The sequence below is a fragment of the Limanda limanda genome, chromosome 19 (assembly GCF_963576545.1).
Source record: "Limanda limanda chromosome 19, fLimLim1.1, whole genome shotgun sequence".
NCBI lineage: Eukaryota > Metazoa > Chordata > Actinopteri > Pleuronectiformes > Pleuronectidae > Limanda > Limanda limanda.
The window spans coordinates 20,228,573-20,249,280 of record NC_083654.1 but is presented as its reverse complement, the minus strand read 5'-3'; the positions used below and the strand labels follow the sequence as shown (position 1 = coordinate 20,249,280).

The 20,708-nt window shown below is 47.4% G+C and overlaps 1 protein-coding gene across 2 annotated transcripts in view; it reads right to left on the bottom strand.

Moving 5' to 3' along the window:
- Positions 1–20,708, bottom strand: part of macf1a (microtubule actin crosslinking factor 1a) — a 134,101-nt gene that overhangs the window by 53,211 nt on the left and 60,182 nt on the right. For both annotated transcript variants that reach the window (XM_061092257.1, XM_061092256.1), the window contains 13 exons: positions 19,099–19,255; positions 18,905–19,016; positions 18,403–18,465; positions 17,895–18,133; positions 17,544–17,673; positions 16,252–16,451; positions 15,720–15,947; positions 15,370–15,646; positions 14,560–15,158; positions 14,282–14,470; positions 13,982–14,188; positions 11,899–12,216; positions 11,636–11,818 (listed from right to left, as the gene is read on the bottom strand). In XM_061092257.1, the coding sequence (XP_060948240.1) occupies positions 11,636–11,818; positions 11,899–12,216; positions 13,982–14,188; positions 14,282–14,470; positions 14,560–15,158; positions 15,370–15,646; positions 15,720–15,947; positions 16,252–16,451; positions 17,544–17,673; positions 17,895–18,133; positions 18,403–18,465; positions 18,905–19,016; positions 19,099–19,255 (2,902 nt within the window). The remainder of the gene's footprint in view (positions 1–11,635; positions 11,819–11,898; positions 12,217–13,981; positions 14,189–14,281; positions 14,471–14,559; positions 15,159–15,369; positions 15,647–15,719; positions 15,948–16,251; positions 16,452–17,543; positions 17,674–17,894; positions 18,134–18,402; positions 18,466–18,904; positions 19,017–19,098; positions 19,256–20,708) is intronic.

Here is a 20,708-nt window from a genome sequence, read left to right as displayed (position 1 = left end):
CCCTCATCTCCTCCTCTCTCTCACTCACTCACATGTCTCTTCTCTCTCTCTCTCTCGCCGCTCGCTCTCTCTCTCAATACCTCCCTCCCTCTTTCTCTCTCTCTCTCTCTCTCTCTCTCTTGCTCGCTCGCTCTGCTCTCTGGCTGTTTGTGTTTGAATCCAGCTCCGTTTGTTCTGTTTCCTGCACTGGTATTAAAACACAGGAAGTTCTCCAATCACGCTGGTTTCCTCTCTCTCCCCCTCCTCACAAAAAAGAAAAGAAAAACGACAGAGAGAGAGAGAATGTGAAAGAGAGAGAGAGAGAGAGAGGCGTAGGGAGTTAAGTGGCGATGGAGGGGGAGGAGGGGGCGTGGAGCCAGAGAGAAAGAGAGTTGTGAACGAGGAGGATTTTTTGCTCGTAAAAGAAATATCATCTGAACCCCGGGATGCAGCTGATTATCTCCTGCTGAGCAACGAGCGACTTTCTGCTCCTGGAACCGTTTCCAAATAAATGAAGGATGTAAAAACACAAAGAGGAATGAATTAAAGAAGCTTCAATGCTCGATAATGGATTCCAGATGTGGGTTTCTTCAGTCAACGCAGATCGTTTGACGGTGTAACGCCGACTCACCAGATTTCAGACCAGGTTTTAGTCTAGTGATGGCTGCATTCACCAGAGCTTTGTAATCCACTCCCTCTGGAGCACAAAACACACAGGCCTCCGAGAGTGAAATGATACAGAGTCAAAGAACGAGAGAGAAAGAAAGGAGAGTGGAGGTATAGGCACAGTGGGGGGGGGGGGGCGGGACCGTGAGCCCACAGGAGAGAAAGAAGCTTATCAGTGAAGAGCTGTCTATTTGATTCTGGGGCCTGAAGCAATAGTCCAGGCTGTTGAAAGACGAGGAAGAGAGAGAGAGAGGCCAGTCTGGTTTTATTCTCTCCATTATTTCATTTTTTTTTCAAGGTTTCCAACAAAAGAAGAGAAGCTGCTGGTGTAAAATACAATATGGAAAAGATGTAGACGCACTAAAGTCTGTGATATTCACAGGCTCCACTTGTGCATTCCCGTCTGCGCCTTCGCTGAAACCCAACCCAGCCGGGGAGTGTGTGTGTGTGTGAGTCAGAGAGAGAGAGAGCGAGCAAGAGAGAGAGAGAGAGGGGCCGGGAGGAAAAGGGGCTCCTCAACAAAAGGGTGGGGGGGTTCCTGTCTGTTTCTCTAAGATGCCACACAGTCAGAAAGGGGGATACCAGCAAACATGGCAACCCACAGCCCTGCAGCACAGGGAACTTTAAGCCACTTTGTTTTCCTCCTGTTATCCAGAGTTAAAGGCGTTGTGTCGTTCCTCCTCCTCCTCCTCCTCCTCCTCCTCCTCCTCCTCCTCCTCCTCCTCCTCCTCCTGTTTGTTTAAAGCCGTTTGCCAGAGCTCGGCTCATCTCAACCAAACACGTTCCCAACACTCGCAGGAGGAGTTCTCTGTTTCTCGACTGTTGCACGCTGCCGCCCGTGGCCTGCATGTCAAATAAGTTAAATACTCCACTCTTTCTTTTTAACTGCCCCCCCCTTCCCTCTCTCCCTCCCTCCTCCCCTCCACATCACCCACCCACCCCCTCCTCTGTCAGTTGCACTGCAGCTGTCATTGCCGCGTCCAAGGCAAACGTCTTTATAGAAACAAAAGGGGTTTGTCACTGGTTTGCCGTGCACACCCACACGTGCACGCCCACACGTGCACGCCCACACGTGCACACCCACACGTGCACTTGCAGGAGAATCGGCCAACAGACATTCCACCACAAGATTTGAATCCAGGCGTCCACAGATGTGCCAGCAGGAAATATCGAAAAGAAAAACAACATGAAAGAGTAAAGGAGGCGTGAGGGACGGATGAACAGATTAAGTCGAATTAATTTACTCATTCAAATGACCACACCCCCCCCCAACCCCACCCTAACCCCACCCCCTTCTTCCTCCGCCTCAGTGACTATTGACAGGGCCGGAGTCAATGCCTCCACCCATGACACCCCCATGATCTATTTAAACTTGAATTGGATTAGTCCATTCTTCTGATTTTCATTCCTTCCCCAGTCGTCACAGCTGGTTTAAGAGTCAAAGAAAGAGGAGGAGGAGGAGGAGGAGGAGGAGGAGGAGGAGGAGGAGGAGGAGGAGGCAGGAGGAAGGAAGTGGAGGAGGATGGAGGAGGAGGGAGGAGGAGGAAGGAAGAGGAGGAAGTGGAAGGAGGAGGAGGAGGAAGAAAGAGGAGGAGGAGGAGGCAGGAAGAGGAGGAGGAGGAGGAAGGAAGAGGACGAGGAGGAAGAAGGAGGAGGAGGAAAGAGGAGGAGGAGGCGGAGAAGGAGGAGGAAGGAGGAGGAGGAGGAGGAGGAGGAGGAGGAGGAGGAGGAGGAGGAGGAGGAGGAGGAAGAATGAGGAGGAGGAAGGAGGAGGAGGAAGGAGGAGGAGGAAGAGGGGGAGGAGTAAGGAGGAGGAGGGAGGAGGAGGAGGAGGAAGGAAGAGGAGGAGGAAGGAAGAGGAGGAAGAGGAAGAGGAAAAGGAAGAGGAAGAGGAGGAAGGAAGAGGAGGAGGGAGGAGGAGGAAGGAGGAGGAGGAGGAGGAGGAGGAAGGAAGAGGAGGAGGAAGGAAGAGGAGGAAGAGGAAGAGGAAAAGGAAAAGGAAGAGGAAGAGGAGGAAGGAAGAGGAGGAGGGGAGGAGGAGGAAGGAGGAGGAGGAGGAGGAGGGAGGAAGGAGGAGGAAGGAAGAGGAGGAAGGGGGAAGAGGAGAGGGAGGGGGGGGGAGGAAGAGGAGGAGGAAAGAGGAGTAGGAGGAGGAAGAGGAGGATGAGGAAGAGGAGGAGGAGGAGGGAGGAGGAGGAGGAGGAGGAAGGAGGAAGGAGGATGGAGGAGGAGGAAGGAAGAGGAGGAGGGAGGAGGAGGAGGAGGAGGAAGAAGGATGGAGGAGGAGGAAGGAAGAGGAGGAAGGAAGAGGAGGAGGAGGAGGAAGGAAGAGGAGGATGAGGAAGAGGAGGAGGAGGAGGGAGGAGGAGGAGGAGGAGGAAGGAGGATGGAGGAGGAGGAAGGAAGAGGAGGAGGGAGGAGGAGGAGGAAGGAGGATGGAGGAGGAGGAAGGAAGAGGAGGAAGGAAGAGGAGGAGGAGGAGGAAGGAAGAGGAGGATGAGGAAGAGGAGGAGGAGGAGGGAGGAGGAGGAGGAGGAGGAAGGAGGATGGAGGAGGAGGAAGGAGGAGGGAGGAGGAGGAGGAGGAGGAGGAGGAGGAGGAGGAAGGAGGATGGAGGAGGAGGAAGGAAGAGGAGGAGGGAGGAGGAGGAGGAGGAGGAAGAGGAGGGAGGAGGAAAGAGGAGGAACAGGAGGAGGAGGAGGAGGAAGAGGAGGGAGGAGGAAAGAGGAGGAAGAGGAGGAGGAGGGAGGAGGAGGAAGGAGGAGGAGGAGTAAGGGTCAAGAGGATTAGCAGTTTACATTTTCCCCTGGTTTCAGTCTGTGGTGCCGAACTTGACTGCCTAGCTTTGGATGATGGTGTCTAATTAATGGACACACATACACACACATACACACACATACACACACACATACACACACACACACACACAGACACACACAATGCGGTTGTGTCACAGTGACAGACTCACACTGTCGTTGTGTGTCTGGAGGCTTGGAACCACTTAGCTGCACTAAGTGATATCAACACAAACACAGGTGGAACGCACAACGTGTATCATTGACTTTTTCTGGGTCATTTATTTACTCGAGAGGAAAACACCTGTCTCTCTCTCTCTCTCTCTCTCGCTCTGTTCTTTTCATCCCTCGCTCCCTCCCAGACCCAAAGTCAATCCTGGCAGCAGGAGAAATGAGCCTCTCTCTCTCTCTCTCTATCTCTCTCTCTCTCTCTCACCCTCCACCCTCCATCGTTATACTCTCAGGGGTAGTTTTATATTAACTAGCAGAGTATTTCACCTGCTTGCCAGTGTGTGTCTGTGTGTGTGTGTGTGTGTGTGTGTGTGTGTGTGTGTGTGTGTGTGTAAGTGTGTAAGTGTGTGCGTCTGTGAGAGAGAGAGGGGGGGGGGGGGAAGAGAGAAAGCTTTTATTGTTCTCAACCCTGCTCAGGCAGAGAGACCTGCACCCAGCACACACATACAGAATGTCACACAAAGAAACTTATGCACGCACACAAACACACACCTCTGAACAAATAAGCCACACCCCCACACTCAACAACTCCAATACACACACCTGTCAATCACCTTTACACACCACTGCCTGTTAAAATGGTAGTTTCAGAGTTTGCAGATTTTGTGCAAATAAAATCTTTCTCCAGTCTTGCTTCCAGTGTGTGTGCAGCGAGTGTGTGTGTGTGGGTGTGTTTGTGTGTGTGTGTGTAGGTGTGTGTGTGTAGGTGTGTGTGTGTGTGTGTGTGTGTGTGTGTGTGTGTGTGTGTGTGTGTGTGTGTGTGTGTGTAGGTGTGTGTGTGTAGGTGTGTGTGTAGGTGTGTGTGTGTCCAGCGATCCATGCTACAGTTTAATGTCCACGTGCGATTACTGCAGGAAGAACTTTCCACATTATAAACACTCAGAGGTCAGTTCTCTGTGGTGGGTGAGAACATTTGGGGGAGTTAAGTGTGGTTAAAATAGACGTATCCTCTCTCTCGCTCTCTCTCTTTCTCTCTCTCTCTCTCTCTCCCTCCCTCCCTCTCTCTGTGTGACCTCATCTTACTCTCGCTCCCACACACAAAACAACACCTGTGAGGCTGCCTGCTGGGAGGTCAGAGTGGAGGTCATCTCTCTCTCTCTTTTACTCTCTTTCTCACTCTCTCCCTCCTCTTCTCCTTTTCTTGGAGCCTCCTCCACCTCCCACACACCTGAACCTCCCCCTCACAGCCACCTGACACCACCATCACCACACTGTTCTCAGTGGGAGCAAATGTGGATAAACTACGACCTGGATTCACACCAACATGTTATGAGCTCCTCCCCCCCCGACACACGCTGTACCCCCCCCCCACCAAGTTTTGGTTTAATCCGTCCAGTAGTTTTTATGTAATCTTGATAATTATCCGACAAATAAAAGGAAAACCTAATCTCTTTAGTGGAAGTAAAGATAATTAATTTAACGTATGTATTCTACTCCTATTTTTAAATGTTACATCAGTTTCTCTGTTTTTCTGTTTTGAGCCGTGACACTAATTGGATATTTCTGAGAGTAATTTAATGTCGCGAAGTGATTGAATAATAATCCTATCATCCTTCTTTGGTTTGACCCACGTTATTTATTATACAAGAGAGCAACTATTTGAATTTCTTTTATCACAGATTCCTCCACAGCAGCAGTGTTGTGGATTCCACGGAGAGAGAGAGAGAGAGAGAGAGAGAGAGAGAGAGAGAGAGAGAGAGAGAGTGATAAAGCCAGAGAGTGAGGAGGCCGAGCCACGGCATGCCTTTCTAATTCACAGCAGCTGAAGCAACACACGACCTGAGAGTGGAAAGACAGACACACGCACACACACACAGACACACACAGATACACACGCTCATACATTAACACACTATCGCAGACATATAGATCATACAAGCCCAAGACAACCGTAAGTCACTTTCACTCACAGATGCATCCAGGGGTTAACGATGCTATAACTGTGTGTGTTTTTACATTAATATAGTTGAGTGAGTGTGTGTGTGTGTGTGTGCGCGTGTGTGTGTGTGTGTGTGTGTGTGTGTGTGTGTGTGTGTGTGTGTGTGTGTGTGTGTCTAGGTTAGAGAGAAGTTCAACCGGACGAATCAGATTATACGATTACAGAAATTATGTTAACATGATCCAATCAGCTCCTTGGATAGGGACGGACAGAAAGAAGAGTCACACACACACACACACACACACAGACAGACACACACACACACAGACACACACACACAGACACACACAGAGGGCCAGTAAACAGCACTGGCGTCCAGGTGACGTATGACTTGGATGAGCTGGGGGGGGGGTCATGGCAGGGTGACTGGTTCTGACACACTGAACTGGAGCTCGTTAGAATCCGTTCTGCTGGAGCTCGTTAGGAGACTTGGACTTCTCCGTGTTTATTCTTCGTCAGCTTCTTTCACGCTTTGAATTTCACACGTTTTGCAGCCGTCAGTTTATTTGAACGTGTGGTTTCGATTATTTACATTTTTCCTTATTATAAGAAGCTGGACCGACCTCGTGGATAAAAGTGTTTTTTACTTTCCCGGATGTTATAAAACTGTTTCAGGGTCGTAACTGAGGTTTGTCATTTCAAAGAGAAAACTACCAGGAGCTTATGTTACTGTTAAATTAACTCATTATCCAAAGTCAATACAGAGAAACCTGCTTCATTTACAGCTTTTATCGAACATATCATTTAAATTCAAGCTCATATTGCAGTGTGTGTTGTGTTGGATTCAACCCACAGGCCGATGTTGTACTGTGATAAATGGAGAGTGTGTTAGATTAGAGCAGAAACACAGTTGAAATACTTGTGAACTTCAAATAAAAAAATGTGTAACCGACTCATTTCACCTTATAAAGTCTGAACGTTGAGTTTTTAGCAGGAAATCTTAGACCCTGGTGATTTATGATTTCCAGATCCTGAACAGGAACGTTGCTCGGACTCCTCACAGTAAATTATGGGCTCTTGAGAACAGGCGTAATAAATTGCACTGCTTTTATTTAACACTTGGGAAAAATGTAATTTTACAAGGAACACACGTGGGTTTTTGGAAAAGCTGCAGGGTCAAAAATCTCTACATCTGACTGTCTCACTTATTAAAATCCACAATTCAGAAGTGTTCGCAGCTTTCCAGGTGACAATCAGGACATATCTCAGCTTCACAGCAGGGGGTCCGAAGACCCTGACCCCAGTTTGGCTCCACTTCTACACCCATCATTAAATATTTGCTGACACAGTCGGTGTGGGGAAAGAGAGTGAGTCACAGATACTCTGAGGAGAGAAGGCTACAGGAGGATGAGAGGAAGAGGAGGAGGAGGAGAGTCCGTGGAGAGATGGAATAAGAGAGGGGGGGGAAAGGAGGTGCGGGAGAAAGTGTGAAGACAGGGGGAGGCTGGCAGTCGTGATTTAGGACAGAGATATGTACACAAAGACACACACACACGCCTCCTGTTCTGCTGTCACCCAGACTAACCAGCCCTTCCCTGGAATGTCCATCTGCAGCTACAGGTTTATAGTGTGTGTGTGTGTGTGTGTGTGTGTGTGTGTGTGTGTGTGTGTGTGTTTTTTCTCATCCCACCCAGCGACCATGTCAGCTGCTTCGGGACCGAGGGAGTCAGGAACATGCAGAGGGATGTTGATGCCACACCCGAATGTGTGTGTGTGTGTGTATTTGTGTGTGTGTGAGGGTGGGGTGGGGAGACAGCTGAGATTCCGGTTGCACCCCGAAAAAGACAGGAATTAGAAGCATCCTCTGATGTAGCGCACACACACACACACACACAGACACAGACACAGACAGACACACACACCTCTCATCAACCCACGGAGCAAACCTAAATACAAACACAGATTCCACAGTAGCACATACCTGCAGACAGGATGCCCATGTATAAACATGGACTGGACAAATAGCAAAACTCGGACTGGGGAAAACAGACAGACAGACAGACACACAGACACACAGACACACAGACACACAGACACACACACACACAGACAGACACACACACAGACAGACAGGCAGGAAAAAGGCTGTGTCTGAAATAGTGATGCTACCCGACACAAACCCCTCCTCAGCACCTGATTGTGTTGGTTTTACACAAAAAACAAAGTGTCTGTTGGGTTCGGTCACTTTTCTTTGGACTGGTTTTGACAGAACATTATACAAACTGATCTGAGAGCAGTCCCTCTTTCACATATTCACTAATAACCTAAAAATTAGATTTCCCATGTGATCGTCTTTTTGTTGACATGGTTCCATCACAACACGTTACTTTAGGAACAAGTTTCTATCTAATAAAGAGCAAAGTTCTTAAATCTACTGTGTTAAGTGCTTTGAGGAAATGTATGCAAATAACATTTAATTGAAATTGAAAGATTTTCTGGTTCATTATATATTTAAACGGTGCATGAAGAAGTTAAAAAACTGATTTTATCAAAACAAGTTTCTCTTCTTATCTTCTTTCACATGATTTTTGTCATTTGTTTTAACACAAGCTAAAAAATGTTGGTTTCACAATAAAGTGTTTTTTTGTCTTTGAGGTTTCATTAGATTTAGTTTAAGCTGCATAATGAACGATATGAAAGATAAAAAGAGAAGAGGAGGAACTGGGTTTTCTCTCCTGACCCAGTGCTCCAGTGTGAGATCACTGTTGGGAAGTTTAAACAATAATCTCACTACGTCACCTCCCACTCCCAGGACCCCTCTCCCACCCATATTCACAAACCCCCCCCTACACACCCACACACACACACACACACACGCACTTCGTCTTTCTAAGCATTGGTATGACATCATCCCTCTGGATTGGAAATGGGGTCTGGTGGGGGAGGGGCGTGGTGGGGGGGGGGCTGGAGCCAGACAGACATGTTTAGGTTTGAAATGAGCCGAGTTGGATCAGTTACAGCAGTGAAAGGGAGAGAGAGAGGGAGGGAGAGAGGGAGAGAGGGAGAGAGAGGGAAGGGAGAGGAGGGAGAGAAGAGGAGGAGACAAAGCAGGAGGAGAGAAGAGGAGGAGGAGGCTTCAAAGAGAGGATGAAAGAAATTCACCTCTTCACACAATTAGAACACGATCTTTACTTAACATAATCACTTCCTTATCTGACCTTGTGCATCTGTGCAGCCTCACGATCAAAATGCACGTCGACTCCTGTTTTCTGCCCTTTTCTCTCTTTCCACATCACCCTCTCCTGCTGCCCCCCCCCCCATCGGTGCCCTCCTATAAATACCCCTCTGCCCCCAGATAGAGTGACAGACCACTTCTCTCTGCTCTACATACCCGGCAGACAGGAGCTGTTCTACATTCTGCTCCTCGGCTCAGAGTTCACAGCTTCACTGGAGGAAACTCTTCTTCTTCTTCTGATCGATTCCTGCTCCTCTGATCTTATGGATTTTCAAAATAGGCCATCAGCAGATACAGAACTAATATAATACACAGCCCAATGCAATCTTATTAAATATATAACTAAATAACTTATTCATTTAATGGGAGGTTACCTTGATACACGTCATTTTATAGATTGTTTTTGTTTTATAATTTGTGTAAGTAAGTCTGTATTAGTACATTTATATTTTAAATAAAAACGGTCTCATTTCTAGTTCTATATATTTTATTGTTTTAGAACAATTATAATTACTTATAACAAAGTTTAGGACTATACCTTAAACTATCAAGACTCAATTATACTTTGTCAGGGTTTGATAACGACATTTTATATTAGACCATGTATCATTATCAGAAATGCTTTACCTACTGATATTGGCATCGGTATATAAATATATATTTACATTATCAAATATATAATATACACTAAAAATTGGTCATTAGATTAATATTGTACAGCAGACCAATCTCTTTTTAATGAATACTTGTATTTCCTTTTTCGGCTATTTCCTGTGTAACAAGTGCTCAGTATTCAGTTCCTCTGGTTTGATATTGAAATGTACAAGGAGAAAATAATGACCTGCCCTTTAGAATCGTGTGAAACTGCTGACGTGAGTATTTCTCCAGTCATTTCTCATGTGAGTGCACCTGTAGACGTGATTCATGTAACTGTGAACCAGGAGAAACACATGTCACAGCCTCTTTGAGTCTGAGCTGGATCTGTTTCATGTGTCGCCTGTTAGCGCTTCACAGGCTTCCTCTGAATCCCTCTCTCCTCTCATCCTCCTCTTTATCTCCTCTCTCTGTTCTCTGCCACACAAGAAACTCCACTCGCCCTCATTAAGAGACCTGCGAGGGGGGATGGATGGATAGACAAAAAGAGAGAGAGAGAGAGAGAGAGAGAGACCCAGAAACAGACGGAGAGGGGGTTGAGGAAGAAAGGAGCAGGTAAAGAGGTTAGTAGCACAGGAGAGAGATGGGAGGGCAGCGGGGGGGATTCAGTGAATATCCAAATAATGAAATGAAGAGATGAAAAGAACAAGAAGAGAGAGAGTGAGAATGAAAGAGCAGGAACCAGCCCAAAGAGAATCAGAGGTAAAAAAAATAAAAGAAAGAAAGTTCCTTGATCCACCCACACATCTGAACGCTCTCGGGGGGGGTGGGGGGGTGAGCACGAACACGACTCAGTTTTTCAAACGCGTGAATGTGATTAGCTCTCACATGACTCATCGATCCTACAAACAGCAAAGCATTCTGGGAGCATCAACAGAGAAGTGCTAAGTGTGCCGGGGGAGTGAGGAATTCGTGCATACCTCCGCTGGGCGCTCACATGGTTCTGAGAGTGGACAGGAAGTGACATCACGGTAGGAGAATGTGCTCTTTAATGATAGTGGTCAGACTGAAAGAAAGGTCTGTGCTCTGAAACACAAAGGACGAGCCAGCAGAGGACATTCCTGAGGTCAGCGCTGCCCGAGACAATTCAGGACAGAAAAAATCTATTTCTCTTAAAACAGATGCGTCCAATAACCAAACATTATGTTTTCAAGACCAAGAAGTTACAGAAACTTTGCAGGATTTAGTTTCTCCTCCTCCCTTTGTTCGGAATTCCTCCAAGAAACAGATTTACTGATTTCCATTTTCTATCTGTGTACAATAAGAACGTTTGGGTTGTGTAACGTTGTGAGGAAGTGAGATAAAGTTCAGGTCAAAGATGCATTAATCAATATTGAAAATAATCATTAGTTGCAGCGTAAGTGGAAAATCATATAATTCTACTCAACATGTACTAAATATTTACGTCTAGAAGTGAAAATGTGAAGAAAAATGCAGAAGAAGAATCATAATGATCCTTTTGGAAAGAAACAGCAAAAAAACAACAACTGTGTGATTCAGCAGCGTGTCAAGAGATTTATAAGAAATGTGTGACTCCACTAATCACCATCTCTGATACACACACACACACACACACAGACACACACACACACACAAACTCTCTGACCTCATGGTCTCCAGAGGAATGAGCGAAAGGAAGCGATGGACACAGATCTCCTCAGAGCCTCTATAAATATTGAATGTCACTATTCATCTCTCACACACACACGTACACATGTACACACACACACACACATACACACACACTCATAAACTTGAAGAATTCCTGCTTAACTGTGTAAACTCATTTTATGGTGAGAGTGGAGAGGGAGAGACAGTGTAGACAAACACGTTCAAACTTTTGACCCTGATTTCAGTTTGACTTTCTACTGTTTTCACCCAGAGTGGAAATTATAACGTCCAACAACACGCCAACAACACGCCAACAACACGCCAACAACACGCCAACAACACGCCAACAACATGTACTTGACTAGTACTCGTACATAACAAAGAAAACCTGGAACAAGACCAAATGTACTAATGCAGAAAGAGAAGATAAAGAATAAAATACAACTGCTGCAAATCAGATTCCAATCTGAATCTGTGACCATTGTCAACACAAAGAGCTGAACGCTACACAAACATACACTCACACACACAACTCTGCACACGTCACATCCACGGGAAATAACCACCAGCGAAACTCTGTCCTACCTTGAACTCCTGCAGCTGCTGTTTGATCATCTCCACCTCGGTGCCCACCAGGCCCTGAGCGCCCAGCCCCTCCTCAGCTCTACCCAGAAGCCCTTGCAGCTCCGCCACCAGTCGGTAGAAGTCCTGAACCTTCGCCGCGGCGTCCTCGATCTGGTCCAACCGGGCCTGGCTGCGCTCGCTCAGCTGGCAACAGCAGAATGAAGAGTCAATTCATGCAGATTCAGATTAGATCGGATTAACAATAAAGGAAAATCAAGCCTAACCTTTCCGGCTTGGCGGCTCAGAGCCTCCGTCTCCCTCCTGAGCGCCAGCAGGTCGGGGGAGGAGCCTTCTCGCCGCAGCATGGTGGTGCACTCCGACCCGTGGCCCTCCAGCTCCGTCCTCAGGTCGCTCAGACGGGACAGGAAGCCCTTCAGAGTGTCGGCCTGAGACGCCAGGGAGTCGGCGTCGCGTCCAGCGGGACTGAGGGAGTCCAGCTCATCGTCCAGGTCGGCGAGGCGCGAGAACACGTCCCGCACGTGAGACTGGACCTCGCCGACGCCCTGGAGGCGGGACTCCAGGGACGAGCAGCAGTGTTCGATCTGAGGATGGAGGGAGACGAGAGGTGGACGGAGGAAAAAGACAAAAGGTGAGAGGAGATTCAAACGGGAATTAAGTGAATCACAATTAGGGTTGCAAAGGGGCGGAAAGTTTCCCGGTAAATTTCTGGAAAGTTTCCATGGGAAGTTTAGCTCGGGAATTTTGAAAAAAAAAAAAAAAACTACGCAAATGAAACGCTGTGCAATAAAAACATCATTCAAAATTCAGGACTAGTCAGGTAAGCTTCGATGATATTACTCTGGAAAACATATTAGCATGCTGATTGAGGATTGTTCATCTGTTCATCTAGACTATTTCCATTCATTTATCCATCAATTGTAAAATAAAAAAGACCTATGTTAAGAATGACACAACGATGCAGAAGCATATAGTCAAGTGCCCAAAGTTTCCTCAGGGCTCAAATCAGCCTATGACAAAACAAAATGTTTATATTTATGTCTGTATATGACAAGGTAAATACAGTTAGTATAAATTACCCACAACATTTCCAGTTTATTCCCATTAATTCCCGTTAATTCCTGTTTATTCCCATATATTCCCGTTAATTCCCGTATATTCCCGTTAATTCCCATTAATTCCCATGGAAAGTTTCCAACTTTGAATATTCCCGTAATTTTGCAACCCTTATCACAAAACATTTTTTTATTTAACTTTTGTATTCCAGCGATGAACAATCTGTCTATTCTGTAATTGTTCCTGCAATTTTTCCATAAATGTGCTATATATAAAGGACAGTGATGATACTTGTGTAATAAGCCTCCTCACGCCACAAATTAACCAGATAAAGAGAAGCTTGTGTTGTAACTTTCTCTGTAAAAAAACAAAATCCCTGGAACAGAATCATGTGCAACGAAAGCAGAAAAATGATGCAACTCCAACAGCAAGTAAAAATAGACTCAGTCAGTGTAGGTGCAAGAAGAAGAAGACAAGAGGAGCATTATCTAAGAGAAGGAGGATCTCCTGCAGCTCAGCAGCGTTTAGAACAGAGGAATAAAACAGCTCAGTGGAAACAAGGAAGTTTAACACACATTCTGAGCTCATGTGATGTTTTTCTTTACCTTAAATGGAATATTTAGAAGCCGTATTGCAGAGAATAGATGCAATAGTGTGGGTGCATGAATTCTGGCGGCTTGGGTTTACATTTCAAACAATGATGAAGTGTTGAATTTCCACAATGACCATATATGACGAGTGCAACTGTTATAGGCTCAATCTCTTCTGGGAGCTATAGTTGTTCTGCTCTCTTTCAACTCACTGACACTTGCCTGCTAAGCAACCACACACACACACACACACACACACACACACACACACACACTAGCTGTGACACCCTCTCACACAGTGACCCCCTTTGGTATAAATACTTCCCCCTGTAGCACATCTCTTCACTCCAGACTGCATAAATTGTGGAGGTTACATTAAGTCAGATCTGTGGTGACGGCTCTTCTCTTCATCTTCCGAAGCTCGGTTACTTTTTATAAGTGGGTCGAGTAGAATTTGGATTAAATGAGCTTTAATTAGACACCTCTGGTCAAACCTTGGAGGAGGAATGAGGTAGAGTTTTTTGCGGAGTGCTTAGAAGAAGCTACAAAGAAAAACACGTCCTTAAAACCCTGAAATAATTCACATGGATATGAACAGAAGAAGGAATTTGTCTTCAGTCTCTATTTGCTCAAACATCTCAAACCAAACCTGCAGGTCGTCACATTTTAAAAACCTGTTGTTCCTGACCAGGACGCTGCTCACCTTGCCAGTAACGTCATCGTACTCCTTCTCTGTGTCTTGGGCCTGCTCCTGAAGCCTCTGGGCCCCCCCGGTGCCGCCCCCTGGTGTCTGAGGAGCGTCCTGCACCAGCCCCTGGGCCAGGTCTCGGAGGTAGACCACCTGGGGCTGCAGGGACCTCAGGTTCTCCTGCTGACTCCTCAACCGCTCCAGGCTCTTGGCGCTGCACGCCTGCATGGAAGAGAAGTGGATGTGAGTCCTTCTGTACTGAAACCATTGTGAGACACTTTGTAAATGACAATGGGACCAACTGGTTTCCAGTACCTGAGGACCCAGAGCCTCCTGGACTTCGATCTGGTGCTTGGCGGCCTCCAGCCTCCTCTCCACAGTCTGTCTTCCCTCTTCAAACTCCTTCAGCCGCCCGGCCAGCTCCTCCAGCTGGGAGCTGCGGCTGTGGAGCCTCTCTCCCAGTGCGTCCACCCGGCGGTTCAGCTGGGCCTTCTCATCTCGCACCTGCAAGAAATCAGTTTGAAATCCATTTAGTTTTCTTTATTAACTTAATCTGAGACCTGCGCATCACTGACAGAACACCAGGTGTGTACCTCCTCCTCCCCGATGCAGCACTGCTCCAGCAGCTGGTCGGCTGCGGTGTTGAAGGACTCGAGCAGCGGCTGCCGTCTCTCCAGGTCAAGGGTCAGACCTCGTGTCCTCTGCAGGGCGTCGTCCAGGGCAGACGAGTCCAGCGCCGGCTGCATCTCTCCGTCTTTCTCTTCGCAGTCTGATAACCAGGGGATGAGCTCGGCCTTGTGCTGCTGGTAGGTCTCCGCTTTGCTCAGCGTGTTCTTCAGTCTGCTCTCACGCTCAGAGAGTCTCTGGTTCAGCCCCTCCCAGTCCTGTCGCAGGGACGCCAGGCGAGACTGGAGGCTGGAGCGCTCGTCTCCGCCCGCCGGGAGCGTGGCGAGCAGCGACGCCCCCTCGGCCTGAAGCAGCTCGTAGGAGCCGCGCTGGCTGGCGATGCCGCGCTGCAGCTCGTCTGTCTGAGCCAGCAGGGAGCGGAGGGCCGGGGGCTGGCAGGGCAGGGCGTCCGTGGTGGAGTCTCTGGGATCGGCCTGTTGGTCGAGCCACGAGCGCAGCTCCTCGAACATCTGCTGGAACTGCTGCGTGGAGGAGAGGGCCGCCTGCAGCTGAGAGAGGCCGTCGGCTGGAGGAGAGCAGAGCACCGAACAGGGGATTACAAACACAAACACTGAGAGGGAACTTTAAACAAAGAAATCACAAAGAGGACTCGAGGATTGTGTTTATTTTAGTGGATTTGTTAGGAGAGTTTCCTTGTTATGGAAACAATAATCCTATTAGAGCTAAAGCGGGACCGATTAAGACCAACACAGATAAATCAAATAAACTCCACCGACCTGCTCGCTCCTCCAGGTTCCTCAGTGGAGCGCTGACGCTCTCCAGCCGTTTGCTCAGCTCCTCCTTCAGGTACGGTTCAGCTACGATGGCGCTCAGCTCGTGGCAGAGCCTCTCGGCCTCGGCGAGCTCGGTCCGCCGTCGCTCCAGCTCCGAGCGGATCTCTCCGGTTTCCTGCAGGCGGCGTTTCAGCGCCTCGGGCTGGGCGCTCAGTGAGGCCTGGGCGTCCAGCCTCTCGCCCAGACCGGAGACACTGGAGGAGAGCTGCCTGAGCAGAGCCTGAGCAGGAGAGGAGCGAGGTTAGAGGATCCTCCTGTGAACTTCAAACCACTCCTACTTAGACTCGTCTCACCTGGTAGCGCTCGCTGGTTCCCTGGGCCTGGTCGATGTGGCTGGACCTCTGGGTCAGTCGGCCTGTCAGGTCTTCCCACTGCTGCGAGATAGAGCCCAGCTCCGCCCGCACCTCCGCCAGGTCCTTGGCGTCCTGGGCGGAGTCACCGGTCTGGGAGAGGATCCCCTCGGCGGACTGGGTCAGCTGGTCAAACTGCGGCCGCCGGGTGTCAAACTCACGCATCATGAACTGAAGGAAAGAGAATAAACCATGAGAAAGTCTGAAGAAACTCGTGGAGAAATTCTATAAGACATCAATATCTACAATTATAGTTTCAAATATCATTTTACACCTTGTAATTTGAAAATTTTAACAAAAAGGCTGCACCTCAATCAAATCATCAATCATAACGTTGATGTTTATTATTCTTTCACTAAATAGAATCATTAATTCATATCAGTTGCATATTTCGCTCCTTCTGGATTCTCTATCTTGATTGTGACTTTGTGAACTTTGATATCTGTTGTTGATCTCTTGTGTGTCTGCCACACACCTGCACTTGTTGTTTCTGTGTGGTGAGCATGTTGGGGTCGATGCTCAAAGGTCCCAACACGCTCATCATCAGCTCCTTCTCCCGCAGCCACGGGCCCAGCTGATTGGCTGCTGAGGCGAAGCTGCCCAGCCTATCGGCACAGGTCTCCAGCTCCGTCTGCCTCTGGGCTGCGTTCTGATTGGTTGTCTGCCAGCGGGAGTCTGGAGAAATGAAGAGCAGAGGAAGGAGTTAAAAAGAAAACTAAATGTGGATATTTGTGTATATGTTCCACTAAAAAGTGACAAAAGGAAAGTTGTACAATAAAAAGTCCTGTTACATTACAGTGTATATTAGGTTAATCAGATATCAGCATTATATCAGTGATGGAGAAGAAATCTGTTTCCTTGATTTAACATTAATTTTGTCTTTCTTCCTTCTCCTTCTCTGACTCATGTTGTGGGCATCCAGTATGCGTCTGTATGTGTGTGTGTGCGTCTGTGTGTGTGTGTCTGCGTCTGTGTGTGTGTGTGTGTGTGTGTGTGTGTGTGTAGCAGTTCACGAAGCTATGAAAAGACTTTATAATATAGGAAATATAAAAGCCCCCTTGTTGGATTTCACTTAAAATATTTTTGTCCGTGTTACCTCATATGAGGCTCTGGTAAAAATATCAAATGTGCAAAAGAACGAATGACACTTCCCACTCTGTCCCTGGATAATACTGGTATCGCTTTCTCTTCAAATTCTGAAGGCAATGGGCCGGGGCCTTTTTGAAAATGTTTGTGCTGTAAAGTACCTGAAAGTATTTCTATGATCCCGACAGCTGAGCATCACAAGTAGCTGCTTCTCGTGGTCATAAAAAAGGTCGTTCTCATCATTTTAAATTAGTTTCTAGCTTCCTAGAAATTTCTAAAAAAAATCTAGAAATTAGTAAATAAAGCATTAAGTACTCAAAAGGCACTTCTGGCAAGAATGAGTGTTATTATATGGGAAATATATTTAAGTGTGTATTTACAGACGTCAGTAGTCATGATGGAAAATCAACAATTACTATATATTATATCACCTCAATATTAACAGCTATGTACCACTTCAGATTGTCCAAACATTTCCTTGTTCTTTCATTCTCATATTCATACAGACGACATTGGTCTTCAAATATATAACAGGCTATCTACATTTAATTGTAAAATACAATATTATAAAGTTAGAGGGGAAAGCAGCATTGAAGTCAGCAAGCGTTCTATTTTATTCCCTTAAGAGATGTAGTCGGTTTATCATTTTCTGTAAAATGGCTTCCGATCCGCAGCTCGTACCTATCTCTTGCAGCTGTTGTCTCCAGCTGTCAGCTTCAGGAGAGTCAGGGTTGTCAGCGATGAGCTTCCTCAGTGAGCTCTTCAACTCCTCCACCGTCCCAGAGTGCTCGGCCAGCTCCGAGAGCAGAGCCTGGAGAGGAGGAGGAGGGAAGATGAACAGTTCATAAGATAAAACATAAGAGTTTATCAGATATAACATGTTTGTGTCAGTGTGGGTCTTATCTGCTGTTTATTTGGTTTTTAAAAAAGGACAGAAGCTGTAATAAACACCAGGTTGTTTTATTAGTTCCCCTTTGAAAAAGCATGAACCGAACCCGAGCCCTTACAGAGGAGGTGAACCCGGCTCTGTACCTTGTTCTCCTGGGCCTGGGCGCGCACCGCCTCAGGTTTGGAGGGGGAGGCGGCCTGTCCCTGTCTCAGACTCTGCTCTTTGTCGGTCAGCCAGCTCTTCAGCTCCTCTGCGCCCTGCTTGGCCTTCTGCCTCAGCTCCAGCGAGTCCTGCTGGCGACTGACACGATCTTTCACCTCTCCGCCCAGCGACTCGTATCGACCGTTCACGTCGGACACGGCCACCTGCAGCTCCGTCAGGTCTGAGAGCACGAGAGAGCAAGAAGAGGGGGAAAGAAAAAGGGTTGAGATGAGCAGCAGAGCAGAGACGCAGAGAAAGAGTGGACAGATCTGCAATAATGTAGTAAAGTAGGATAATAAAGGCTGCAGTTGATATTAACCTTTTTATTAAAGTTTTATTAAGTGAACACATTTGCCACTGACAGATGTTTTGCACGGATATAAAGCCGACAGAGACACGACAGTAGAGAACACAGAGAACACTAGAATCTCTCAGTAAGGACGAGCTCACCTTTGCAGGTGTGAATGCCATTGACACTGCTGGGACCTGCTGAGCCATTGATGTGTGGGGCACCTGGGAGAAACACACACACACACACACACACACACCAGACTGAGACAGCTGCACTACGGCCGGGCCACAAACACACAACAGCACCAGTGATGCACCAACAGGTAGAAAACAGCAACACAAACTGAGCTCACTACAAAGAGCTGGACAGAAGCCATGTGAAAAGCAACATAAACACATATATTTGTGTATATTAACTATATGAGGACAAATGACCGAAGCAGAATGTATAATAAATAAAATTCTCTGGCATTCTGATTGGCTCTGTACATTCTTCTTCTCTGCTCCTGTGGTTTTTGATTCTCTAAAGCTCTTGTGGACTTTTCCTCCCACGTGCATCATCTGTAAATCTCACCTAAATCGCTCAAATACTCTCATGTGGAAAACAAGTCATGTAAAACTGAAGGAGAGCAGGAGGATTGTTTTGATTGGCCGCTCTCACCACTTTTGGTCCGAGGAGCGGTGATGTCGATGATGAGGGACTCCAGCTCGGAGCCGGTCTTACTCAGCTCCTGGACCCGGGATCCCTGGGACTCCCAGTCGTTCAACAAGTCCTGAAGGAAAAAACAATTCAGTTTCCATCACTGGAGTCAAACAACAACAGGTAGATGCAGAGTTCAGTGCTGTTGTCCCGACCTTGAGCTGCTGCACTCGTTTCTGCAGACCCTCGGTGTTGAGGTTGGCCTCTTTGGGGGGAAGCTGCTCCTGAGCCGTCTGGAGCCACCGGACCAGAGAGCTGGAGAGACCACGGAAGCTGAGCAGCTGCTGCTCACAGGCCTGGACCGCAGAGAACCTGAGGAGAAGAACAGAGGAGAGGAGGGAGGAAGAGGACGGGATGAAGAACAGAGGAGAGGAGGGAGGATGAGGACGGGATGGAGAGCAGCGACAGAGGGCAGGAGGGAGGAAGAGGACGGGAAGAAGAGCGAGAGAGGGCAGGAGGGAGGAAGAAGACGGGATGGAGAACAGCGAGAGAGAGGGCAGGAGGGAGGAAGAGGACGGGATGGAGAACAGCGAGAGAGAGGGCAGGAGGGAGGAAGAGGACGGGATGAAGATCAGCGAGAGAGAGGGCAGGAGGGAGGAAGAGGACGGGATGAAGAACAGCGAGAGAGGGCAGGAGGGAGGAAGAGGACGGAATGAAGAAGAGCAAGAGAGGGCAGGAGGGAGGAAGAGGACGGGATGAAGAACAGCGAGAGGGAGGGCAGGAGGGAGGAAGAGGACGGGATGAAGAAGAGCGAGAGAGGGCAGGAGGGAGGAAGAGGACGGGATGAAGAACAGAGAGAGAGAGGGCAGGAGGGAGGAAGAGGGAAGGAAACAAGTGGAGGTTGAGTAAATAAAAGAACAAGTCATATCTTTATGGTTTCAACTCAAAGTGAAGCCGGTCACATGGTCTATCAGAGGCTATTCTTACAATATTTCACACTATTTTTTCACACAAAAGCATAAACAAAGTATTGACAGGATGAATTCCAGGTCCTCACTCGCCCCGAGGCGGCGTTGACTCGGCCCTGACCTTCTCTCTCTCTATGTACGTGATCTGTCTCGAGCTATTGCTAGAAGACAAAACAGCCTTAAAGAAGCTGTGTCATTATCATGCTGCTACTTTCTCCTCCTCCTCCTCCGGGACTGGAGGCCGGGAGACTCCAGAGAGAGAGAGAGCGAGAGAGCGAGAGAGCGAGAGAGAGAGAGACGTCTACAGGACGGACAATGAGCCACTCTGCTTGTATATGCACCACAGATGCTTACAGATAATGTACAGGAGCAGGAAACACATCATGGAAGACACACATGATAACAAACTACCACACCGATATCTGAGATTATAGAGGAGGGATTTATTTTCCTTCAGTTCATGATGCGTGACAGTCACAAACAAGATAGAGAATCCAGCAGGAGGAGAAATATTCATCCCATATGAATTAATGATTCTATTTACAGAACGAATAATTAACATCAATGTTATACTTGTTGATTTGATTGAGGTGCAACATTTTTGTTAAAATATTCAAATTACAAGGTGTACATGGTATTTTAAACTATAATTGTAGATATTGATGTCATATAGAATTTTTCCACGACTTTCTTCAGTTCTTTACAGCTTTGATTCGTGGTGATTTCGTGGTGAATTGTGCAACTGACAGAGAAGAATTAAAAATGTCTTCTTCTATTTCTATTTATTAATCTTAAGAGGTGATTTATTATTATTTATTGAAGAAGACATGTTAGAGACTGGAAACTCGCCCAGGACG